Raw genomic sequence first — 27,668 nt, 5'->3', positions numbered from 1 at the left:
CTGTCTGCTCTCTTTCATCCCACCTCATGTTTAACCTTCATTCCACAGCTTTCCTAGCCCCTCACATTCTTATTCTTCATTCACTTCTTTTTCATTTGAACACTAGATCCATTAGGTCGAGCTTTCAACCTCTTGTATATACTTTAGTATAAACGTCTGTGTGAGCTTAAACTCCGCTCACTGCTTTTCATTTGTTTGTTTCAGTGTCCTTTAAAAAAACGTGCTTGCTAGTGGTCAGTCCTGGCTCTTTGCCCCTCCTTTTGTCTTTGTTTCCTCCCACTGAAGCAGGGACCAAGTACTGTATCATTATTCTTTGGTTGTTTATCTGTTGTTTGGAGGACAATTTTTTTATTTCTTTCCTGCTTGTGTTACACTGTGGGTGCTTGTTCAGCTACGATGCCGTGGGTAACCGACCAAGTGTGAGCACACTGGGGTGTTCCACTGTGTTTATGTCGGGTTGTGCATCAGTGGTGAATATTATCCTGCTCTTGCTTGCACAGTTTGCTTTTGCTTCTGACACACTGCTGCTCTGTGTGCCTAGAGAGCAGTCTGCGCTCAAGCGTCGAGCTCATGTTTGCTGCACCTACATACCCACAGTGCACAAACCATCTCTCACGAAAATGTAAACTCAGAGACGTCCATGTCGCTCTTGAACCAAGTGTTTGTGTGTTTCTCTTGATCAGCGCGGCGCCAGCTTTACTGACGCTGCGCTTCAACTTTCTGCCTGGGGCCACTTTGGGAGACCATGCCCCTTTATTTCTTCACGCCATGGAAGCCGCTTCAGGAAGCAATGCTACTTTCTTTAAATCTGCATGCTTGTTTGCCCTTGCCAACCTGCTTTAATTTTTGAGACCCACCATGTCGCATTATATTCACGTCCCGCGGCGGCCCTTTAGCCATAGCAGGTTGGGTTATGGATAAACAGGAAGTCTTTCCCACAACCATCAGATTAGGGGCTTCACTCCAATCCCAGCAGCCACGGAGAAGAGTCTCCTTGGAGGCCACACCCCCTCAAGTTTGAATCACGCATGTATTGGCAGCGACAGAGTATTTTTTTGAATCATTGTTTATTATTTTGTTAAAGGCAGTCGCAGAATAATAATCTCCTCGCCACCCACGTTCTCATTCGATTTTACCCCCTCTTTCAGCATTTCAGAATATTATGCAGGGACTAGGGTTGGCTGAGGTTCCGCACAGGCTCCAATCCCAGACCACCACCTGTCCTGCCCACTCCCATACAGCTATCAGAATGTCTTTTGCTATAGGATTGGCTGTCTTGCGACCCGGAAGGGCTGAAATTACTGACATAGCAGTTGTTAAAAATCACTAATGGACAACAAATATTAGGTTGAAGTCACGGATGTTCCGTAGATAGATGCGCATCTTGTACATAAGAATCCAGTGTGTGGAAGGTAGCAGTAAAAGAAAACAGAGGAACCATGGGGCTCCGGTGGACGTTTATGCTTTTTTGATATTATTATATTTTCCGTGGCCTACAATGGCCCTACAATTGCTCATAAGCCTTGAACTGGGCTGAACAGCATCAGGAGTCCTGGTTGAAAATGATGTAATATATCCCTAAGCTATCATGTTTGCCAATAGTTTATTTTCTGATAGTAGAGATTTCCAAGTCTCAGCCCCTCACTATTTGCTATAGAATGATCTGTGTTTACATGGGGTTCCTCCTCAGCGGCGTGGTGCACATCTATTCACACTTTTGGCGAAATATAACCTGACTATTGAACTTAAGGCAAATCCGCACCTGGATCTGTAGAGGAGTCTATACATGCTAGAAAATAACAGAGGCTTTGCCTTTCTTAGGAAAATGAACTCGAATAACTCAAGTTTATATAGGTTTTTAACTGATCAGTGTTCCAAGTGACGACTCAATGATTCAGTCCCAGACTGCAGTCAGCTTTCTTTGTTATGTTGGAGGTGGTTGTTGTTTACTTGTATTGCTTGTAGTACATATGGATTGTGTTAAGATATGCACAAGACATGAACAAAAACCTCAATTCTACTGCTTTAGATTTGAGGGGACAGGTATGCTTTCGTTTTTGACCCACACCTCTTAAGCCAAGTAATATAGGCCCAAGTTTTATTTATTTCATCTATTTGTGCTGCACCGTCGGCCGAAGCCTACGTGCCAGAGTCAAATTATCTGTCAGTTTTGTTGGTCCAGGGGGTAATGTTAGCTTTTTCACTATGAATTGTTTTAAAACTCCTAGCCAGATCAGAGTGTCTACTGCAGGCTTCTCCAACGAGTAGTTCGTGAGCTACTGGTAGCGCTCCAGCTACTTGCAAGTAGCTCTCATGTGTGCACCCCCAGCCATCTAAATAAGAACCTAGTTTTCTTAAAATTAACATATGTATACCATCATTGTGAATTCTATACAAAAGTGTGTGTATTTTCATAACTTATGAGCTCATGTTTGGAGACAAATGGTTGAATTTCCAAAATAGATTTAAAGCTGATTTGTGACGGATAAATTATATGAACAAGCTTATTACCATTATCATTACTTTTGTCACAGGGGTTTTGCACCAATGGCACTTTTGAAAATCAGACTGCATCACCCAGTGTGTATTAACCATATAGCTCTTCAATCCCTGGCGGCACAGCACCCAGGATAATATGTTGCATGGCAAAACACTTATAAGGTACCAAAGGCGAGACCTGTTGGCTATGCCAATGCTTGTTTTTAAATGTGTTGGCTTAGCCTCTCTCTACCTCACTTTTCTTATCCACCTCTATGTTCTGCTTCCTACTTCATCTTGTTTTAGCCTTTGCCCCATTTTCTGATTTAAGTCATTTATGTTTCTTGCTCCTCAGCTGTGGAGTGATGTTCTTTTTAGGTCTCGGCTAGCCGCGCGAAGCGCGTCTCCGCCGAGCCCCTATTGTCGGCATGTGTGCTTCCCAGGAGACAGTCCTGGCCGCGCGCATCGCCTTGGAGGCGATTTGAAAGTGACACGCGCACGCGAACGAGCGCTGCGGCCAGGCGCTGTCTCCTGTGAAGCACACACGTGCGAGGCATTGAACCAGTGCTCTGCTAACCTCACATCTTCCTTCAGCGGTCACAGCCTTCTACTACCACCACTTACAGCGTCCTTCCCACCACCTCACCTTGCAGTGTCCCTCCGCTTCTCAGGAACCTGCAGCCGCCTTGGCGAAGGTGCGGAGCCACGGACACCATCAACTACCGTAGCCCGGCTCTGCATAGCCTGAGGGTAAGGGAGGCCGCCATCTTCCCTGACCTCGGCCACCACCGGCGCGGGAAGTGGGGCAGCTGCAGTGCACTTCCACCGGCTTGCCGAGGAAAGCGGTGGGAGGCAGGGGCCGAGCTTGCGGGAGGAGGGAGGAGAAACGAGAGCGCGCTCGAGGGCGTGACTGACAGAAGCACGAGGAGGCAGGACTTCTCACGAAAAACAGAATTGAGCTCTAGTTGACACCCCCGGGGTACCAAAGAGTTGTCGGCGTCGCGCGCGTGAGCGGGGTACCAAAGAGTTGTCGGCGTCGCGCGCGTGAGCTTGTCTGCAAACAATCGCTGGTAAGTTTCGTTTTTGCTTTTGCTACCGGATTTGTCCTGTCTCTTGTTTTTAGTTGCTTTTGTCAATGTTGCATTGCTGTATTGCTCACGTGGATCACTGTCTTGCTGTTGGGAGGAGATGGTTAAATGAAAGCTTTATTCGTGTCTGTGTTATTCGTGTCCGTGTTATCAGTTCTGTAGCCGGCCGCCTGCACCCCTTCCCCGCCCCCTGACACACACCTGTGTGCAGGACAGGGTGATAAAGTAGGGTCTGGTCTGCTGCCCACAATACAGAGGAGCTGAGCAGTAGGTGTGCGCGTCCGGTTTGTGGCACCCCCTCCCAGCCCCATGGCTGTTTAGAGTAAATCCGGTCTGGTGGCCGGAGCAGTGACAGCTCCGCATTCCTACCTTTGTCTGCACATTCCGCCGTCTTGTCACAGCGGGAGAGCTCGTGCAGCGGGGGTGACAGTCGGCGTTTCACCAGGGGACCCTGGGGTAGAGTCTGGGGTCCTCAGCCGTCCACTGTGCAGGTCAAGGCACAGCCAGGGAGCGTGGGTCCATCTGTTGTAACTTCAAGCCATGTGTTGCCTCACGTTTTCTCACCGTCCCACTGAATAAGCATAACCCGCGACCCTCAGCACGCCTTTGTGTATTCGTAAACTACTCGTTTGTCTGTGGCCTACTAATTTGCTGCTCACCAAATGTTTGATATTATTCATCGATGCTCATTTTGTCGACTTCGTGAGGATGGAAGGCCCTGGTCAACCACTCCGATCTGAACTGACGGCAACAGGAGAGAAAGGACGAACACTGGTCCTGGGCCTGCATTGAATGCTTTAGTCCACTCACCCATGATATTCGGCAACGGAATACGCATCTTTTTTTACACTCTTAGGCCGATTGTCCACTCCCGACTCTCTAGCGGTAACTCCCTTTATTCAATCACTACTGCATGTGTGACTGTAAACAATAACTCTGGAACAGCAGCAGAAAGCTAGTGACCCAGAAATCACCCCTCAGTTAGAATATTTGGAGACCCGAACTTTCAGAACTAGGTTCTGCATATACTCAATAAAGATGCGTCTGAAGCTCTCCCTGACAGTCTGTGCCATTTACACTCTGTTCCTCTACCATGCATTCTTTGTATTTTTCTGTAGCATTATCTGGGCGGTGTGAGCAGTCAGGATTTTGGTTGGTGGCTCGTTTTTCATTAACAATGGAAACATTGTAATTATGGTTCAGCGGTGGTAAGTCATTAGAGCGGCTATTAGTTGATTTAGTTGATGGCGTTGTTTCAATATTGTGAGATCGCTGGCTTTTAGGTGTACTTTTTTAAAGATGGGGCAGTGTTTTCAATTAGGTAAGGTGCCATATGTTCTGATAGTAAAACGCTGCCGGTTCTTATGATATTCAAGCCTTCTGAAGGTTACGGCAATATTTTATACATTCCGTGGACTGAGGGCAATGGCCTGTTAAGCGCTTTACGCACTCTATTAACTAAGAAGGTGGTGAGAAATGCAGTAACCCAAACAACCTTCATGAGCGCCATCCATGCTGCTCATAGATCTTCCTATCTAATCCTAACTATGTTAACAGTGGCTTGTCTTATTTACTCAGAGGGCTAGCATGGGCACCAAATGCATTTGAAATGCAAAATATCTCGCATTTGAGAGAGTTTAAGCTATTTCCATTGTAAATGACAGTGCCTTTTTATCCATCTATTTCCAAAACAACACATAAATAAAAGGCATTGTCATTTACAATGCCAATAGCTCCAACTCTGGTAAATACGAGACCTATTGCATTGCAAATGCTTGTTCATATATGTTCTTCTCTTTCTCTTTCTGTGTTTCCGGTTCACGCACAAGAACACTTGCTTCTTTAGTTCATGAGAACTCCTATAATTCTTTCCTTATCTCATTGTTTGTAGTTTTGTGCCCCTCTTTTACCACATGTCTACCTAATTTAAAATAAAATAATTCAAATTAGATAAAAAAAATAAAATAAGCACTATTTGCTTAAGCGTCTCCTATACACATAAACACGAGCCAGTCTTTGTTATTAAATGTGAATGAGTCTGTGAAAAAAGGGTATATCCTATCGATTGCCTTTTGCACCCTATGCAAAGAAATGCCCTACTAGTAAGCAAAAACATATTACTGTAAATCTGCCTTGATGGGTTTATGGGGCGCTTCTCTTAACTGCATGTGTTCCTGGGAGGAATGCATGGGGAGTGGTGCTAAGTTGCTCATGCAAGTAGTATTAATTAGTCTGCACTGCGTCCCCGACCTCGATGAAGCACGTCTTTGTGCTCTTGTAAAAGAGATGTAATCAGAGTTAGGCCTTAGATTAAAGGCAGAGTTGTTTGGAATTCAGACCCTGAAGGACAGGTCATGTGTGCACATCTCCTTGAAAGCTCCTCACTGGAATTGTGTTTCAGAGGGCTTCCGGGAATCCTGATGTTACTGTTTGACTCACACAACGCATTGTTTTAGAACAAAATTTGCAATAATGTTCTTTTTGAGGGAAGTTTTGCTACAGTATGTGCCGAGGCTTTGTGCATAGATATATTTCAGAAGCAATACCTTTAGAAGCATTTTGCTTGATCCCTACGTGAACCTTTGCCCCACATCAGGGCAGTGAGACTGGTCATCATGTGCTTCTTTTGGGCTCAATCTAGCACCCCCTTCTGATGCCACCGTAGAGGACTACCAAGCCTTACCTTGCCCCATAAACACCCTGTATGAAGGTGATCTCAGTGACATAACCACTAGATACTTACTTTGTGAAAAAATACAATTTAGCGGGTGTACTTTACAAAAGGATAACCTGGAAGGTTACGTATCGCTTGTATTTCTTTCTTCTGCCAATGCTCACGTACACCCCTCGCTTACTTTAGTACACGAGGAACAATCTAGAGAGTAGGGGGAGCGAGCTTTATATATTGAAATCTCCTGATTTTTTAGGACCTCACATTGCAAAAGTGGTGCAAACCACACACTGTGGGAACCTTGAGGAGGAGCAGGAACGTTTGTCTTCAACCTGTTGCTTTGGCGCCTGTTGGTAGACACCCAACACCTTCCGTTCAAGACTTCACAGTGAATTATCCTTTTACTAAGCCTCATACTAGCTATGGAACAAACATGGAACACCACACTTTAGCCTGTCAAAGAGAGAGTTGGGGACAATACCACGTGCCTCCCTTTAGGAGTCAGTCATACAACTCCTCTGCCAACGTAAAGACGGGACAGTTGCTTTTGATTCACTAATGTTGAGGTAGTTTTGTGGAGTTTGAAAAAGACCTGCCGGCCCCTATTTCGGTGGGGAGAGATAGAAATTACATGCCAATTAGGACACAAAGGGACAGCTGTAGCTGTTTCGCCAACCTCGTGTTTCCCACAAAATCCATGATGATGATGATACTCACAGGACCTTTGCATAGCCCTCTTCATACATTCGTCTGTTTGCGTGTCACTCACATTTTTCTTCTGTCTGCTTCACCAAATAGCATGGGCAATTGGATCAGCCCACTTAGCCCATTGGCTGTTTTCACTGTGAATGAAGGCATTTCGCATGTACAGGTGTGCACATATGCCTAAAAACCAGCCCACAGGAGTGCAAGAACTGGCAGGTCAACCCCTGCTTCATTTTTGCTTAAATTCCATGTTTATTTTTGCAATGGGCCATTTTTAGGGCTCGCCCCTGCGTTGCAGTACACAGTACTGCTCGCGCAGGCGAGAGCCCTTTCTTTTGTCCGGGGTTTGAAAACGGACCCTGGAATCGCACACACTTGTGTGTGTGCTTTTCCTTTTGGCTTCCGCTATTGGGCTTTGAGTATATGTTTTTTTTAAACAGAGCACGCAAGAGGCCAAAGGCGGGCGCATTGCTCCGCCCATGGCCTATTGGTGTCTGTTACGCGCACCAAAACCCATGTGGTTTCAATTATCGTGCCCAGAGACGGGCGCGATAATTGAAAACAGGTGGCTCGCTGTGGCACGCGTGTTCGCACCTGCGCACCACTTGCAGGCGTACTTTTTTTTTTTTTTTACAATAGCGATCGCTTTCACGATCGCTTTCACTGCCGCTGTTTTTTTTGGGCATTCTGGAAGTTGTGGGAAAGAAAAAAGTGTACTAGTTTGTCTCTGTACTCACTCCTATGCTGGGCTCCTCTCCCTCAGTGTGAAGCCCTCCTCAGGTTTCCCTGCAGTCTGAGACTACTCTAGTCCATTCTCATCTGTGCTTTCTCCTCCGCCCATCCTGAGCAGTGCTCACTCTTGCCTTGGCACGTGCTGCAGTCCAGGCAGTGGTCCCTCTATCTGCTGTTTATAATAATCCTCCTGCCTAGGCTGCACCCCCCTGTTCGAGACTCTCCTCCCGTCTTTCTCGGGCAGTGCTCTATCCAGCCTCAGGATGTGCTCCTTCGTGCTCTCTTCTCGACGCCCTCATGTCCGCTCTATGCTCCCTCCTGCGCCTCACGCTGTGCTCACTCCTGCGCCTTATGTTGGATTCTGCACCTTAGGACAGCGGGCAGGCACCGAGGCACACACCTCTCACCATCAAGGACTGCACTGCCCTGCTCTGGCCCGTGCTTGCTGCAGTTGGTGCTATCAGGAGCCCCTCAATAGAGCAGGACGCTGGCGTCACGGCCCCCGCGTGCCCCCGAGATGCCGCTACGAGGAGGACGGGATGCGCATATGGATGGACTGTTCAGAGCGAGGGCTCTCGGCGGTACATGGCGGGCTAAGCCTCTTCACAGCATACCTGTAAGTAGAGCTTACCTTCCTTCACAAGATTGCCAGACTGTGAATGATAACATGCCACACCCTAATCGATAAGAAGACCAGGCTGTGATCAGTAGGATTGCAGCTGCATGCATAGTAGGAGCGCGGTGGTGTACTCAGCCCGTGCAGCCACTACCCATAGCAATGGACCCATAGGCGCCCAAGACATGATCAGGAAGAATGCTATGCTATGCCCGATTAACAACTCTGTGGTCAGCATCAAATTCATGCAATTAACATTCTATCCAATTGTCAATAAAAATTGCAATCTATGAATAAACAATTCATCCTTCTGGTCAATGGTAATTCAAAGCAATGATTAGCAAGGGTTTGACACTGTAGTCAATAAAACTCCAATAATGAGATCAGCTCAGCGTTGATCCTGTTATTACAAATAGCTCGATCCTACAACTCATGACATTTGATGCTATGATAAAAGAAAAACGAATTCTAGGAACCACAACAGTGCCACACTCTCTTCAAAAAAACACGCTGTGAATAATAAGAATGTCAAGCTATGATCTATAGGGTTTTATTCTATGACCACTTGATCAGAAATATTGCCACATTATGGTCAACGGAATGAAGCGCTGTTATCAGTGTTCAGTGTTGCAATGGCTATCCCACTGGACGGCAGAGCGCCACGTGGCGGAAACTACTACAGAAGTGGGTAGGATACCTCTCCCGGTCATCAGACGCATGCTTTTGCCAGGAACCAAACCATCCCGCACGCACCCACTTCAGGTGTCTATAGCACGCAAATGCATGTTGCGCGTTCATCTCCTCTCCAAGGGTGCACCGCTCTACTCCCCATTACTGCCGCTAGTGGGTCTCCCCCGAGGGGAACATCATTTCACCACCAGGAGCTTACAAATCTGGACCGATCATGGAGTGACTGAGGTGGCAGAGTTGATCCAGGATGGGCAACTAAGCAAATACGATCAGATGATGGATGGAATGACCTCCCACGTGGCCAATTCCTCACGCATATACAACTCCTAGAGCACACACGACCACTCTGGGACTTACGCGGCGGGGAACCACCCATGCACCCAGTGCTTCACACGATGCTCAGGATGGGCTCCGGCAGACACCTCATAACGTGGCACTACAAAACCATCAGGGAACTAGTGAACGTCTCCCTAGATGCCCTACGGCAGACCTGGGAGGACGGCGTGGGTAGAGTGTTCCACAACGCGGAATGGAAGCGCGCCCTGGAATACGCCAAAAAAGTATCCAGAAACGCGAGATTTAAAAACATACAATTTAACATCCTTCACCGAGCCTACCTCACGCCAGATAAACTACAACGCTACTACCCGGACACCCAATTTCTATGCCCGCGGTGCGGCCTACCGGCAGCACCTTTCAAACACATATTCTGGGATTGCCCCACCCTGGGCCAATACTGGACCAGAATACACCAGACTCTCCGCACGTTAGTCAACCTACCACAAATAGAATCCTGGGAGGTCAGCGCGTTGGGGATCTACAACAGGTAAAAGTCTGATAAGCTGCAATGGAGGTTCGCCTCCTTTGCACTCCTGTAGGCAAAAAGAGCAATCGCCATGCACTGGTGGGGCCCCTCGGGCCCCCCGGAAACAGCCTGGATAGGAGCAGTATATAAATGGGGGGCGGAGGAAGAGGAGCTCCTACGGGAAGAGGAAGTGAAAGGAATGCGGAAGAACCCCATCTCTCTAGAATGGGCCCAACTGCTCTTCCAATTTAAACACGGAACAACCCCGGAGGTCATACCAGACCCATCTCCCCCCCACACCCAGGCCTCCCCGAGGCACTCCTTGCAGCTGCCGGACCCTTGAACCCTCCGCGTGAGGAGCGAGGAGGAACGGCCGCATGCCTCCCCCATGACTAGTTCGTTTCGGCCCCGATGGCTGATGCCCCCCGTGCGCTCCCCGTGCGCTGCGCTCGCTGACACGGACCATTGAGTCGCACGCATCCAACGCTGCACGATACACTAGGAGACGTTTCACCCACAAATCCATGACCTCCCCATAGTTTCCAGTCGGCAGTTCTGAGACCGGCACATGTTTCTTTTTCTCTTCTCCTTACCAGGATTGATCATGAGATTACAGGCCAGAGACAACACACAAGGGAACGACACCCACCTACGCCTCTACTGATACGCATTTAAGCGAACACGGACTCGAGGGTCCTTGTACTCTTCACCCGAAATTTCCCTCTCCATGTTCATGGTCCCATTGGCTATAGCTAAGTCAGACGAGGTTACAGCTACCAGACACATGACGATCACTATATGTACATCTATGCTTGGTTATGATACCCTCTGATTGTGTAAAAATGTGTACTGATCTTGTGCCTTCCCCCTTTGGGGGGCGTGATATGAGAAAATTCAATAAAAAGATTTAAACAAAAAAAAATCAGTGTTCAGTGTTGCACTGACTAAAAATTCAGTTGACGCGAATCTTGTGAGCATTAACAAATCGATTCCGTAATCGATAGCAATAGTGTGCTGCACACAATGTCGTGCTAAACAATATGAAACACTTAATGAATTGAAATTGTGTCATCACCAGTGGGGATTCCATGCTATGACTAATAAGAAATGCACTATTGTGGCCAACAAGAGTTTCCTGCCATCGCAATAAAAATATATCAACAACAAAAGAGTGACTAGCAGTCAAAATACTGTGTGACAGTGAAAAACGACAAATAGAAAAAAGGACAGACAACTCTATTGGTAAAAGGAATGACTATTTGTAAAAAGAACCCTCACTCACCCTAGTGGTGACATGCTTCATCATGGGGTTCCCACGAGGGAGACCTAATATCTCCCCCGTGTGCTTCAACGCCTGCGATTGCAGCGGAGCAGGTTAATTTGTGATGTTGGTGGTGCGTGCTCTGTGAAATAAGTGCAAAGTTAAAAGAGTCCAGCAGTACCTCAAAAAAACTGTATTCGTAGATTTGTTGGTCACGTTAAAAACAAGTGGGGAGACTGTGATATTTATTAAAAAATCACTGTTTCCCAAAAAATGAGGTCAACATGTTTCTGCTGTCAATATGCCCTCTTCGGCGCAGCTTTCATCAGGACCATTTAAGTGTAATCCCCCGGGGTCCGTGCTCGCTAAGGCACGTCCACACCGTGAGGATATGAGTGTGAAAAGAAAAAAGAAAAGTTTTTTTCTTATTACAAAACTTACGGTTTTGTACCGTTTCGCAAAAAGCTCCTAGTAGTTCAACCGGAGCCCAATATCAAACCGGTAATAAAGTATACACCATAGATATGCAGCCAGGCTCAGTCTTCACGCTGCGTGTCATTCACTACGCGGCGACTCGCCGCCGTCCACCTACTCCGGTAACAGCTGCTATCACAATAAAATACGAATGCCATGCTGTGATTGATAGGAAAGTGATGTTAGGATAATTGCAAAATTCCTGCTGCGATCAAAATGCTTTCCATTCTATGAACAATATGCATGGCATACCTTGCACAAAACGACAGACAGATCAGTGGTCGAATCGGTGTGTTTGGTGGGGGGGTGTCTGAGGGGCACGGTGAGCCCATACTTTTTTCATTTTAGAAAAGCGGTTCCCCTACTTAGTATAACAAGCATTTGCAATGCAATAGGTCTCGCATTTGTTAAAGTTAGAGCTGTTCGCGTTAAAAATTACAATGTTTTTTACTTTCGCTTTTTTATACCAATGGCAATAGTGCTATGTAAACATAATTACTCAACTGCAAATAAACAAACATAAGTAAAAAAAATTTTCATTTTCAACACAGACAGCTCTAACTTTAAGAAATGCGAGACCTATTGCATTGCAAATGCTTGTTTACTGTAGATCATTGCTCCTGCATATGTGAACAAAAATGAATTGCATGAGAACTGCAGGCTTGCGATGGCCGGACCAATTAGTGTGGCTAAAGATTGTTTTGTCTGTCCTGTGAATAAGTTTTGATCTAAAAATATCTCAATCCACTACCGTTGACCATTAAGGGTGAAGACCTCTCATTATTTAATGTCTCTAGTGTGAATGATCTACTGAAAATATACCATAAAAGTATAAATCATTAATATACTTAGGCGGTGATAGCCTGAAACTCTAACATAGATACACTCTCTGAATACTAAAAATAATAATCATAGGTATTCAACTCTTTTATAATAAATGTTATTACATTTCAAGTTCAAAGTTGATCACATTTCAATCTTGAGGTTACTTCATTTATTTACTACGAAGGAGCAAAACCTGAAGTGGTCCTGCACATATCTTAACCTGTAGCCTACCGGCTGCACAGAGCACACTACAGATGGTGCAATACCCACTGAGCTACTTCACCAGTTTGAGAGATTAGTGGATTTCACCCGCCTTTACAAGAATCAAAATGCTGTACATTTGGAGCATATATTATATTATATTATATTATATTTATATTATATTATATTATATTATATTATATTATACTATATTTTATTATATTATATTATATTATCAGTGCACTATTGCATACATACATGTGTGTCTTAGTAGTATTGGTAATAGTTTGTCTCCCTATCCAGAACGAGTGCATCTGACAATACTATGGTGGATCCTCTTGCACTCTGGATAGGTTGATTCAGATAATTAAACAATGCATACAATGGCGTGCCTGTCCATGTTCTGTATTGGCATTCTGCACTACCAAGCAATGATTCTACATAGCTAGTAGTCAATTGGGTACCTTTGAAGCATCTGAAATGAGTGTAAAGGTCTATCCCCGGAGGCGAGTGGAAGACTAGTTGAAGTCATGCCTGGGTTGCATCCAATAACAATGAACTACTCTTTTAGTTAGCTGTAAACAGTGTGGTGATCCCTGCCTCCTGCTCCTAGTGACAGCCTGTGTGGAGGGTGAGCTGTTGGTTTTTCTCAGTTGTCAGCAGGCCTGCCACATGCTCATTTCTCAGGCCTACCAATCCTTCTCACAGGAGGTTGAGCCATGCTGCTAACCAGCCGGTGCTGCCACTCACTTTGACTAGTGTCGCTTCCTGATCTGCCTTACAAATTGTTCAGCAGTGCTGTTTCAAAACAACCCTGCCTTATATTTCTAGACACAAGGAGTTACGTTTGATGTTTTGAGAAGTGAGAGCAACCCCATGGCTCCTCATTCAAATACAGCCAAGACAACTGGAACAAATTCCCATGCTGGTTACTTCTCGGGGAAAAGTCATGGTGGTTAAGACTCTCTTCCTTCTGAAGGTCGATCACAAAATACTATTCAATAAGGTAACTCTAATAGCTGTTATTTAGAGCGCTTCGAAACAGCAGATGTGAGCTATAGAACACTGAATCAAAGCAAATTATAATTATGCTTATTTTGGTGGTTTTGGCAGGACCAATAATGCAATTAAAATATGCCGGAGCATGCTGAGTTTGAGGCCCCCCCTTCCCGTTAAGAGGTAGACTCGTGTTGATTACTTGATGGCACTCTATGGTATAAACGTCCACTGCCCTGATGAGTTTATTTGATATTTTATGGTTTGATATTCTCAGTTTTATTGCTGATATTAGAGCAGTGTGGTTCTGGTTGGTATGATTTCGCTGTACGAGCAGGACAAGATATTCCCTCACGAAGGGGGGGGGGATTTTTTTAGCCCTCTAGAATAGATTTTTAAAATTATTTTTAGTACCTCATCCGACTGCAAGTATTTCAAGAGTGAAACCTGTTGCTGCTTTTCATCCAAATCAGGATGTCACGCAGTACTGTGGACCTGTATCCCAGGAAGGTGGACACTTGCAGTGGCGAGAGACTGAGGGGTGATGTTAAATGGAGGCGAGGCAGAGAACTTGACTTCTGTGGTGCCTCGTGGACCTCAAGGGAGCATAGGTTTGTTGTCCATGCCACCGTAAAACATTGAAGGAAGCCTTTCTCCCCGCCCTCATATTTGGCCTGGCAAGGCCTTATGAATCTTGGTTGTTATAATTGTCTTCTGTGACAGGCAGTGCAGAGATGGCACTACAAATGTCAGGGTGGAGGTTTGATATATTTGGTTGGCCCTAAGACCTGACATCTCTCTGAAGGAGAACAAGACCTGCAATATTGTTGGCATTGTTTCAGGCGGTCAGTGTAGAAAAAACTGTGTGTGTATTTAAACAACACATGGATCATGTCTTTAGCCTTAACGCTGACTCGTTCTTTTCTCTACTACATTTCACTGCCAAATCGTTCATTGTTAATGCACATAGAAAATTTGATTCAATGTTAGGTTTATCATTGAATAGCCATCATTGTTTTAATACGGACTGCCATATTAGGCAAAAGGTAACTCCTGTTCAGTTTTCCCTTTTAAAGCTTGTCCCAAAAATTCTGTAAGTTTTATGAATCCATATTCATTTTGTAATCCAAAATTGCAATTTAACTAAAAAGCTACTCAAAACATTGATAAAGTAGTTGCGATTGACATTGGGAATCTTGACCATTAGCAATATATCATTTTTTTTCAGCATAGCACACTGCCCTTTGCCCTCCCTCCACACTCAGTGAACTCCTTGTTTTGTTCAGTTCTCTAACTTTTCTCTTTGTTCATCAGACAAGATCAAGCTGACTGCCTCACTTTGGAAGATATGGACGCTATATTTATATATTTTGAATTGACCTAAAGCATTGTATTCATGAACTACAAACTATAGCATTAATTTTTGGTTAGCATCAGTTGTTTCATCTATTTAAATAAAGTATGATTCTGTTATGCATGGCTTCCATGAGAAGGCTCTATCGTTTACACTAGATTATGAATCTGGTAATTCACGGCTATGAGGCAGAAATAGTTGATAACAAAACTTGTTACCCACTGTTGCTATATCATAAGGGCCTTCCAGGCCAGGCTGACAGGGCTCCTGAGAGCCTGTCAGTGCAGCGCTGCTTGTCTACGTTGACTGAAAGCAGAAAGCACTGCTGCAGGAGGGGGAAAGAAGGCAGGGAAAGTGGTGCGGATTGGTTAAGGGAAGGAAGGATGAAAACCGAAAACCTTGTTTCGGTCCAGAGAACATTTTAAATCCCAGAGAAAGACTGACATATATTACAAAGCAGTTGAATGTGGTTTTATACAAAGGTTGTTTTTAAATTAATAAACGTGGTGCTAAAACTGAATCTGCCATGTACAATCCAGAAAAGTCAAGTTATACAAGTTGGAAAGCATTTGCCCATTCCAGGTAGTTATAACTAAAAGTAGAGTTATGAGAGATAATCTTCTCCCTCAGGATGTTGCATGTATTGCGGATTCTATGTGGATGTACATTGAATAATGAGAAAGTCTATAAGAGCCACAGATGTCAGGAGTTTTGTATTCCTTGCTGATTACTTTATTGTTTTGTATATGAAAGATGTTATTGCATTAGTTAGCAGAAATATCAAACCCTTGAACTTGTACAATTTAGTTTTACTAAAATATTCCGATTTGTCTTTTAGATCCAGTTTTCCCTCCTACATGCAACATAGAAAAGAACTTTCTATCTTTGAATTATCTTGCTGGATATGTTCAACCCCAGCCCTCTCAGGGCTGTCTTATTCCCAGCACAGGAGAGGAAAAGGAAGTCCACATTATTGAGTTAATTTCTCCAAATACCAATCCCTACAGGTAATATGAACACTAATTTAGTTACTGACTCTATAAATATCATGTGCATATGAAGAAATCACATTAACATCCTGAAAAGCATGCCCTGTTGGTTTATTGTCCTCCATTTATCTGAATCTACCTTGTCTTAACATTGCACATGGCATAGTATTGTATCATGTTTTAAAGATTGGCAATGATCAGCTTTACTGCATCTCTGAGAGAAGAAAACGTATCCAATACTGGAGTCTTCTATATGTTATACAGTTTTCCATGTTCCATAACTTAAACATCTTTATTAATATGAAAATATCTTATTTTGCTTTTACATTCTTACATTATGTATTTTATATTTTTTATGCATTCAATATTTCTTTGGAAGCAGAACCACGTATTGACCAAGTCTGGAGTTATTTCAAATGCTCTAAAATATTTATGGTTAAGGAAGCCCAATGTTGTACTTTCTGCTTGGCTTGCCCGTGCATTTCTGTGTGCTTCAAACTTATTTTATTATTTCGTGTTTGCAATTAATGAATATGGACGCTGTGTTCCATTTTCTCCATTATGCAAGCACCCAAGTTTTTTTTGTATTTGTTTTAATTCTGTTTATTTTGTGGTGTTATCGTCAGTGTTCTGGATTCTCACTTTAGCGAGTGGTGCAAGGCATTGTTAGTAGGGACCCATGCTGTATGATATTAGAAAACTGTTCCAATAGACGTTCTTGTAGGCTGATGCTGACGTAAGCTGACTGACTATGAGATACATCAGTGTAACTTATCTGCAGGGGCAAGCTCTGCATTGGTCTCATCACATCTGTCTGCCAAATGGGGCAAAAAACTACATTTCGAAATAGCTCAAAGGCTCCATGGCTGGAGATCTTCTGTTGGTACTCGCAAATGTAAGTTAGCACATGGGCAATATATGGTATCTGCACTCCTCCTGCCAACAACCATTGGACATGTTGACATCCCAGTAGTAGAGGCAACACCCACTACAAAATAGGTGTGTTTCTTGTTTCCATGTGCCACTGCCCTTTTTGTGGATTGTGTGGCGCACTGTCAATGCGCCTTCTGCGGGCTTCTTTGCCTCTGCGCCCACATTGATAATACATCACGAGCACAGAGGCAAAGGGATTCCCTCATTTGCATATGACACGCCCCCCATGCAAATGAGGGGATGCACCCTTGAAGATAGTGCTGGCACTTTATGTGTGCCAGCGCTATTGGTAATACAGAGGGGGATGTACAAGTGTCTGCAGCACCTTCTGTAATACCAAAGTGTCCCAGGGGTGCACAAAGCGGGCGCATACCTCCTTTATGCCCCCGGGGCACTTTATGTAATAGGGCCCCTGGAAATTTCCAGATTATTCCCCTTCTGTTAACATTTTTTCATTCATTTAATTATGCTTTTTGATGCCCAAGCTTTCCTTGCTGAATTATAACTGTGTTTGTTGAAGGATCCACTTTATGCCCCCCTTTGGAATCTGTCCTCCTCTTTCATTATGGAAACCCTTGTTTGGTATTCAATGGCCAATCCAGTTGTATCACAAATGCGGAGGGAGAATTGTGCATAAATGTATACAGCTGTATGGAGGCAAACGTCCGAGGGTCATGACATATGTCAAAGAGGTGTTGGGAATCAAGCAGGGGCATCTTTGTTATTAATGCCGCTGATGCAATGGCACTCAGAGGTGTTAGGGGATAACTGTACTCTAATCACAGCTGTCTTTTAGTGCACAGCCAGGGGCACTAGACTAATGACCTTTCCATGACACACTTGCTACTTCACTGGACCCATCTATGTTAGTTCCTTAGATAAACTCCAGAACAGATTAGTATAAACTATAACGGAAGCTACCATTAGAGTCCCGGTATCTGTTCCCGTGGGCTCTGAGATCGGCTCGCTGACAAATGCATCCTCTGTCGGTACTCCTGACACAGAGTAATTTGGAAAGCCCGATGGCTAAGCCATGTGCTAGCTACTAAAGAGCCCACGGGAGCAAATTTCAGGACTCGAGGTAGTTATTTGGGAAAGGAAACATCCGCCTATTATCACTGAACCTTTTTTTTTTAATTAAAGTTTCTTATCACTGAACCTTTAATCCACAGAGACACCGCAATGACCCCGTGATTTCACAAAACCCAACGGATATCTCAATACAGTGGGATTCCACAAGCAATGTTGTTACACAATTTCCTGAAGGCACTATGCGAAAGTAACCCATAGAATCATGGCGAGCCCTTCCAGGATTGATTGCCTCTCATTAAAGAGCGACGCTAGCGCTCCTTGATAGAACCACAGTTTTGGATTCTTTGAAAACCATATCAAAGAGGCTACACACTATTTATTTTGTCTTGTCCTATAGAAGAGCCACATTTGATGCTCAACCATAGCACAGATTTACCAGGGGCGAAACGTCGATGCACAATTAGAAGTTGTACATTCCACTGTAACCATTATAAATTGTTTAAAGAAACTTCTAGGTCCCTGTGAGAATATATATCTGTTTTCCACTCCGTGTTTGAATGTTTTTTGTCATTTATTTTTGTATCCAATACATTTGTTATGATGTATGTACGTTATACACGTTATTTCACTTTGTATCACATCCCTCACCAGATACTTTTGTGTGTAGTACTTGCTTTTCTATGAATGACCACTTCTTTTGACTAAAATAAATGACTGTATGCCACAATTAATTTTTGCTATTTTACTTGTACCATGTGTTTAGATAATTTTCTCTAGAAACATTTGTTAATATCTGTAGTATCCTGGCCTGACATGTGCTATGCTGTGTCAGTGGAACCCTGCATCAGTGATGCAATATGGAATGTTGGGAGTAGTAAATATCAGTTAGATTGGGGCTGAGCGCCTGGTTAGGTGCTCCTGGTGGGGCTTATAACTATTGTATCTCCAACTTGTAACCAACTCCAATAAATTACTTGGAAACATCAAGATCATCTGTCTACCTCGTTATTTCATTTTCCCAATGGAATAAAGGGATACATGACTTTAAAGTTGCTTGTCTTTGTAAAGTGAGTTATGGCAGAACCATTGTTCGCTTCATGTGATTGTCCCCAGGTTCTGTCAGTAGACACAGTCACATTTGAGTTGGTAAAGCCTTTCAGGGCAATTCTAAGCCAGAACTGCATAGAGAGATCAGGAGACCCACTCATGCGCCTTGGCTCGCTCTTCAATACTGTTTTGTTTGTCTGGGTGTTACTTATGCTGAGACCCCGCTGGGCTTCCTCTCATAGACAAAAACCCACTGCACACTACATATAAAGTATAAGCACAACAGATGTCTCAATGGACATAAAAGTTCAAGTTTTCCTGGACAAAGAAGGGGAACACCAGTGTTTCGGCTCCTCTTTTAATGTTCATACATAGCCAGCCGACACGTGTTTCGTCGCAAGAAAACACTTTTTCCGCGACTCCTCAGGGCTGGGGAGGATACAAAATTAGAGGATGGAATACATAGTATTTATACAGCAATACTGCGGATTAAGTTGTGACTGTATTTGGTGCAATTGTGGGGTGTGGGTGAATATTGTGACCATAAACAATTGCACAAATGTGCATCCACTATTGTGCAATTGTTTATGGTCACAATATTCACCCACACCCCACAATTGCACCAAATACAGTCACAACTTAACCCGCAGTATTGCTGTATCAATACTATGTATTCCATCCTCTAATTTTGTATCCTCCCCAGCCCTGAGGAGTCGCGGAAAAAGTGTTTTCTTGCGACGAAACACGTGTCGGCTGGCTATGTATGAACATTAAAAGAGGAGCCGAAACACTGGTGTTCCCCTTCTTTGTCCAGGAAAACTTGAACTTTTATGTCCATTGAGACATCTGTTGTGCTTATACTTTATATGTAGTGTGCAGTGGGTTTTTGTTTACATTGTATACGGTGTGTCCTCCAACACACCTCTGAGCGGTTTAGGGATTTGCCTCTCACCTGCATGCACCTTCTATTTTACACCATATCTCCTGCGCATGACCTGTGAGCTGTGCGCCCAGTATTTCCCTCAGCCCTAAAAAACCCTGTTCGCAATTGTTGTTTCCTCTCATAGACAGTCTGTTCTCCTGCAGGGCCTGGCACACTACTTCCATGTTTTAGCAGGCATGCAAGCCTTTAGGCACTACACAGACCCTCAGATCGATCAGCAGAAAGTGCACACTTTTGGTGATGTCCCCTTACCTTGGGGAGGCTGGCTGTCAGGCAGATATCAGCCGTTGTTACTCAGAAGCTCTTTGCATACTCTGCAGAGCACTTACATCATTGGTCGAGAAGCACTTGGGGCTGATACAAACCACAAACTTTGTGTACCCCTATGATTCTCATCCAAGTACTACTGTGGCTGTCTCTAAGTGGGAGTACCAACAACATCGGCTTAATAAAGTATGAGGTCCATGCACATAGCTGTCATCAACCTTTCTAAAGCTGTAATAATGGACAGGCAAAAAAGCAGGCCTGGCCAAGAAATGTGATCACCTTGAACTACAGCAATTGCACTCTCAGCCTTCACCCCTATTATCCACCCAGTGGCAGAGCTCAGGAAGAACTAATCAGCCTGCCCTTGCTAACAAATATTCATGGAATTCTTCCGAAAGGTAGTCCTGTCTCCTTCCTCCTGACCTCAGTGTCAAGATGTCCCCCTCCAGCCACAGGAATGCAGGCAACACTTCCACTGCCTGGGGAGCTGTCCTCATCCTCAATGCTGTGCCATGTGAAAGCTGTTAAAGTATACGCAAAAGTGATGGATGGAATGCTTGAATTAATCTCAGCCACTGATAATTACTCGAGCCACATCCCAGTCCATTGTTATTTTGCACACCATGCCACCTTAGTTTAGCCTCAGCCATATGAAAATCAGTCTTGACCCTGCTTCAGTGGCAACAATTCAGCCCAAACTGCCAGGCCAGGTCTCCCTCAACTGGAAAACAAGCAACCCAGAACCAGGTTTGTCTTAGATAGGGCTCATCAGCCAGGTATAGCTTGGTTCCAGTGACAGTGTGCACGAAACCCACGTCTGGTCATACCCCTCCCACTTAGGGTGACATGCTAAACTATACAAACAAATGATGGATGGAATGGTTGAATTAATCTCAGCCATTGAAAGTTACTCATAGTCACATGCCAGTCCATTGTTATTTTGCACACCATGCCACCTCAGTTTGGACCCAATAACGATTACTGGGATGCAGACCAGTGGCTGAGATTAATTCTAGCATTCCATCCCTTACTTTTTTTTATACTTTAGTATGAGAAATCTGTGGAGTCCAAAATGGATCCTCCTGCATTTGGTACTCAGACTCCCCCCACACACACACGGTACTTCTACAAGTATCATAGGATAATGGTACATACACACACACTTGAGATGTACATGGGTTTTCAGGGCAAGGCTCTTGTTTTCACATAATAAGGGAAGTTTACACAAGACAGGTTAGTAGGGTGGACTCTCAATGACACAGATTAAAGGTCTGATCAAATTTAAACTCACAAAACATTGTAGACTGCCACCACCGCTTTTTGTGCCACACCTAGGACAGGAACAGAAGTCCTCCATCCAATATGATGGCATGTGTGGTATGCCCCTCAATGTCACAAAACTCGTGCAAGAGCTTGCATTGTCATGGACTGGTCCTGGCATCTTGGCACACTCTAGGTTAGTGTGATGTCAGGGCCAAAATAAAAGTCAGGATACCAAATTTACATGTAGCTAGGCAGTCAGGGCACGGAAACAATCCTGTATATCATGTGTCCCAAAAAGAATGCTGTCCAACTACAGGTCTTCAGCTTTTGTGCTTGTACTCTTAAATTGTAATACTTGTACAACCGCTGCTTTCCTATAGGTAATTGCCCAGTGCCACTGAGCAGTGACTCACCCTCTGAAAGTGGTAGGGACTGACATAATTTATACTGAATTAGCCAAAAATGCTTATTGTCAGAAACTGGGCTATTGAGGATGGTGTGACCCCCCTACCAACTTAATAAACACAATATGGCTAGGTCAAAACAAAGTCCTGATATAATCTCTGCTTAGCCCATTGTAGCTATGGTACATGCAGCAGGCAATTCCTAGAGATGTGCATATTTAACTCAAGGTGTGCCAACAATTTTAAAGTAAAGTACACATCACCACAAAATGTCCAATCCAGTTTATAAAAATAGGGAAAAATGTAATGAGAAGTGGCTATACCAAGTGGGACATCCCGGTCAAAGTCCTTACCTTTGGGCTCTGAATTGGAAGTCAAAATCTTCCATCGGGGCAAAGTCTAAGGCTGTGGCTGGTGGGGGTCCTTGAGATCAGATTCATCATCAGTGAGCTCCCGCTGAAGCCATTGGTTTATGGTGCTAAACATTCAGTGTAGGACAAAGTTTGATTTCGTGACCACCAGGGTACTTTGCCAGTTTGATAGATGGCTCAAGTTTGTTCCTGTAGATGTAATCATTTTTTGGGTAATCAAAATCCTCAAGCAGAGCAATATTTTTAACTGTACATGGGGAGGGTTCCACAAGGCAGCATACCTTTAGTGACAGTTCACACAGAACCTCTTTTCAAAGTGGCAAAAAGCTCAGAGTGGGTCACACCAAGTCCCATGCTTATCTACTGTTGGGACTCTTCCTTTTCGTCAGTCCTGCAGCACATAGTGCACAGCACTGCTTCGAGGCATCAGGTATCTCTCCAGCCAGGTTTCCGGCAAGGTCCAGTGCTTTGTGGTCGGCTATGCCTTATTGGAGTCAGGAGTGCTCCCGCTTTTTGTGTTGCTAATGCCGAGAAAGAGGAGGTCAGTCACTTGACCACAGGAGAGTATTCCAGTACTTGGCTGTCAGTAGAAGTCAGACAATCTTAAACGAGTCTGCTACTTCCAGCAGAAGTCAGGAGTCTTCTTTTTTCCAGCTGGGCCTTCTTCTTCAGGTGGGATCTTCACAGGTCCAGAGATGTGCTGAGGAGGTGGTTATTTGGGTTCTAAATATATCCTGTGCAGTAGCGGGTGACTGGATAGATTCTGCTACCCAATCATAACTATTTTCTTGCGGCCTTATGCAGCACATTCTCTTTGCCGTGTTGTAAAATTACCCAGGAGCCTTTATTTCATTATGTAAGAACCCTTCTGCCCCCAGGCAGGCCTCTTTTCAGCTTCTATGCCAATTCTTTATTTAAAGTATCTCTCCTCCAATCTGACCGTGTCCAAACTGGTTCTTTCCCCCACTTTGACTGAAGCCTAGTTATCTAGGAGGGTCCTTGGAATGAATAGGAGAAACCAGCCCTAGCATCTCCAAGTAAAAAGTGGTAGCGCTATGGATGTCCTTAATTGTACAAACTTTTCCTACCCACTCCCAGATAGCTAATCCCTGCTAAGTGGTCAGTTAACACCTCCCTTTTGTTCCTGGGCTGAGAGGCAGTCTATTATCTTCATTGCCTGGTTCATTAACTGGCACAGCTAAGGATATGTGCTCCAGCTCTCGGGCTGTGATGAATGGCATGGCGAGTTTCAAACCATGTCTGGCTCAGGCTGCCAAAAGTCCATTTTATCATGTTACTGACCCACTTTAGTTATCAAAAATAGGATTTCATCATTAAATCAGATTTTGAAAATTAAGAAATAACTTTGAAGAACTTGTATTTTCCCAGGCTGAGAAATACAGTTATATATTTTAATCATGCATTAAAAATGTAGGTGGAACTGCTCATTAACATAATTTTTAGGCCTTCGTTAATATGAACGTACAATCTTTAAATATGGAGCACCACACTTTGTTAAATATTAAGTACCCTGCCTCGTGGGCTAACAAGGTAGACCATAAGCTTCACATATTAAAATATAAAACAAGTTTTCCTAAATGGTGATAGTCCTTTTCCTTGCCATGTGTTACTGCAGTGATTTTCAGACTGAGGCACAACTAGAGCACAGGACTTCAGGCATACATATATTTTTGTCATATATGTGGGAGGTGCAATTACACACTGCTGTCCACCCATGACAGTTAACACCTATGCCATTGGTGTATTTTCTGTGCTATCAACTATGGCCTTACAGGAATGTGAAATAGACCAATTGGGTGATATCAGTTTTACCAGTACCATTTTAGGGCCAGAGACAAAACGCACCATGACACCAAATACCGGTGTCACATGCACAGAGTTCTAATACCAGCAAAAATAGGGTTCATAAAAAGAGAAAAAAGTTTGGGTGCTCATGTGGAAATGGCAAGTTTGCTACACCCATTTCTTCTCAAACGTGTATATCTGCTTTTCTTTAATGGTAACCCCTGTTAGAATCTGAGTATCTTGTTTAAATGAGGCCCCTTACATGTATAAAAAGGCCCATTTTTTCAGAAGCAAAGCCTGATCGTTAAAAAGTAAGATATAAGTTTTAAGAAGGAAATGAGGTTGTGATAGCAGACTTTTCATCTTAAAATGTGGATTACCCAGTTGACATGGAGACCTGGGAAAATAACATAGCAATTGAAAGGTTGGTCTGCTCTTTATGAACCCAATAGATATCCGGGCTTGGAACTGCCATCTTTTAATCCATTAAATTATTTTACTCTTTTTTTTATACATATGTTTTCCTTTTTTTTTAAATATTTTTATTGAAAAGTTTTCCCCCTCTTTTTTACATATATACAGGGCACGGCAACATTTACATAAAACATGACATATATATTCAAACAGAAAAAAAGTAATATTTAGTGTAAGAGAATGTAAAGAAAGAAAAAGAGAGATTACTATCACATAAAACATATAAACAGATAAGTACACTGATAAATAAGGTCCAAACAAACACAATTACAAGCTTTTCCCCCCAAATTGGGCCGAAATCAGCGTATCTAAATGTATCTTAAACAATAGTAATAAACTTCTTAACAAAGTATATATTGTTCAAACATTTTCAAACCTTTCAGACCATATTCCCTTCTTTCCAACGAGTAATGGGATCCCAAATATGTTTGCCGGTTTTCCTTCCCTTTTTCCCTTTCCTTGCATATATCTCAGTTTCCAAATTATATATTGATAGTAATTTAGCCAACCATTGGTGAAATGATGGTGGTAATGAATCCAGCCATGCAGATGCAATACAAAGTCTCATGACTGCCATAGCTAAGAATAAAAAGGATTCCCATCTATCCTGATGTTGTCTCTCCTCCTCCTTTATCCCCAAGAGAATTATTGGGGGGGTAAGGTGAGTGTTTATTCCTAATTCTTGGTTCAAGAACCCCTGTATGTTCTTTATAAGTGGCTGCAGATGAGGACATGTTGCAAATACATGAATTAAATCCGCCTCTGAATTTCCACATCTAAAGCAGTTAGTTCCTGCTGTCCCCCCCATTGGGCTATCTTTGCAGGCGTATGGTATAGGTGGTATAATGTTTTATAATGTTGTGCCTGGAGAGGTGCTGAACATAACAGTGTATACCCCATTTCCAAAGACATATGGAAACTTTCCTCCCTGACTTCCAGACTATCTTTCCATTTATTTGCCAATTTTTCAATATCATCCTCTTTTGAATTTAATAACTCAGCATAGAATTTCTTTATAGTGCATTCCTCGCCAGCTTCGATCACTTCCATAATTGCATTTTTACTGAATCCTGACACACCACCTTGTTTGTTGTGCAAAAGACTCCTTATTTGTAAGTACTTAAAAAATTGTCTTTTATCAATTGCATATTTAGCTTGTAGTTCGGAAAACTGGCAGACACCCTGCTGGTCCATTAGGTCACCCATCCTTCTAATTCCTTTTCTTTCCCATTCTATGAATATAGTATCAGAGACTACTTCCACAGGTAGGTTTGGATTCCCTCTCAGTCTAGTGTAGAAATTATACCGCCCCAGCCCAAATCTTTTAGTAAAGGCTTTCCAAACAGTATAAGCCGCTAGGAGCGTTCTAAATCGTGTCCTTTTGTAATAACTGATTTCAGTATATTTAAAAAAAACATTTTCTGCTTCTGGACCCAACAGTAAACCATAAATTGCAAGTGATCCCAACTCATTCCACCCATCAGATTCTGCACCCCCCGCTAAGCCACCCATATTTTGCAGGGCTGCTGCCCAATAGTAAAACTTTAAATCTGGTAGTGCCCACCCCCCCCTCTCCCGTGGTAGTGTCATAAATCTAAGTGCTCTCCTGGTTTTCCCCTTTGCCCATATAAATCTGTTAATCATATCTTCTATCTTCTTAAACAATTTAACTTCAAATAGTAAAGGTATTGCCCTGAAAAAATAAAGAAACTTAGGTAAAATCAACATCTTTACTACATTTGTTCGTCCCACTATTGATAAATGTAGATTATCTAATCTGTCTAGATCTCTCCGTACTTTATTAATTAGGGGTGTTAGATTCTTTTCCACTAAGTGGTCTAAATCAGCTGAGATAGACACTCCGAGATATGTGCCTGCCTGGACAACTCGAGTATCTGTACAAATGGTGTTGTGATTTTTAATTATCTGGGTCTTGTTAGTATTAAGTTTATAACCCGAAATTTCCCCAAACTTCAAAGCTTCTATTTCCACTTGTGTAATAGCCTCCATAGGTGTTGGTGTAAATATTGCGACGTCGTCAGCATACGCTAATATTTTGCAATAACCAGTTCGAGTAGGCAGTGCTTTAATTCTATCACAGGTCTCTATTCTCCGAATTAATGGGTCCATATACATTGCAAATAACAATGGAGAGCAGGGGCAGCCTTGTCTCGTACCTCTCCTAATCTGGAATTGTGTTGTAATCCCCGCATTCACACGCACAGAGGCCACAGGATCTATGTATAGCCCCTGAATTGCTTTAATATACTTTTTTTTTACTCCTGATCTTTCAAGAATATGCCACAGATAGTCCCAGGAGACCCGGTCAAATGCCTTTTCCGCATCTAGTAGCATAATCGCCATTGGGTCCCCTGAGACTGCTGTGGCATCAAGTAAAGTTATTACCTTACGTGTATGGTACGTGGTGCCTCTTCCAGGTATAAAACCATGCTGGTTATTGCTCACTACTCTATCTATTATTTTAGCATATCGTGTTGCTAATACTTTGGAAATTTTTTTTGTGTCCGTGTTCATCAGAGTGATGGGCCTGTATGACCCTGGTTCTTCTGGAGGCTTCCCTTTCTTTAAAATTATCACTATTTCAGCCCCCCCCCCATGTGGTAGGTATTGAATCTCCAGTTTGTGCCTGTTGTAGCATCCTAACCATGTCAGCTTCTAAGATGTCCCAAAATACTTTATAAAACTCTATCGGAATCTGGTCTGGGCCTGCCGCTTTTCCAGAGGGGAGATTCAGAATAGCGTTTTTAATTTCTTCCCCCTGAAAAACTTCCTCTAGAGTGTCTGCCTCTTCATCCGAGAATCTAGTCACTGGTATTTCCTGTAGATAATCTCTAATTTTAGTAGCATCTCCCCTTATTGATTCCTCATATAACTTCTCATAAAAGTTTCTAAACACCTCTCTTATTTCCCCTGATTCTGTATGGATCCTACCAGAAGTATCCCTAATCTCCCTTACAGTTCCTATTGCTTCTTGCTGCCTTGTTCGAACAGCTAAGGTTCTACCGACTGTTTCGCTACATTCGTGACATTGTTCTCTTTTTGCAGTATATAATTTTGCCGCCTTTCTAGCGATTTCTCCCTCTGCCTCCCCTTTCACTTTCAAAAGTTCCATGATTGCATTATCTACTGGAATACCGCCTACTATACATTCCTCTAATTTCTCTTCAGCCTTAAGCACTGCTTTTGCGAGTTCAGTATTTCTCATCTGCTCCTGTTTTCTCT

General features: G+C 43.4%; 1 protein-coding gene across 2 annotated transcripts in view; it reads left to right on the top strand.

The window, feature by feature from the left end:
• The window catches only part of TGFBR3 (transforming growth factor beta receptor 3), a 344,310-nt gene that overhangs the window by 210,217 nt on the left and 106,425 nt on the right, over positions 1-27,668 (top strand). For both annotated transcript variants that reach the window (XM_078646301.1, XM_078646305.1), the window contains exon 5: positions 15,735-15,903. In XM_078646301.1, coding sequence (XP_078502427.1) covers positions 15,735-15,903 — 169 coding nt within the window. The remainder of the gene's footprint in view (positions 1-15,734; positions 15,904-27,668) is intronic.

This window comes from Lissotriton helveticus, chromosome 1_1, assembly GCF_964261635.1.
Source record: "Lissotriton helveticus chromosome 1_1, aLisHel1.1, whole genome shotgun sequence".
NCBI classification, from domain to species: domain Eukaryota; kingdom Metazoa; phylum Chordata; class Amphibia; order Caudata; family Salamandridae; genus Lissotriton; species Lissotriton helveticus.
Note: the sequence above shows the minus strand (reverse complement) of the source record. Positions and strands in the feature narration are given on the sequence as shown.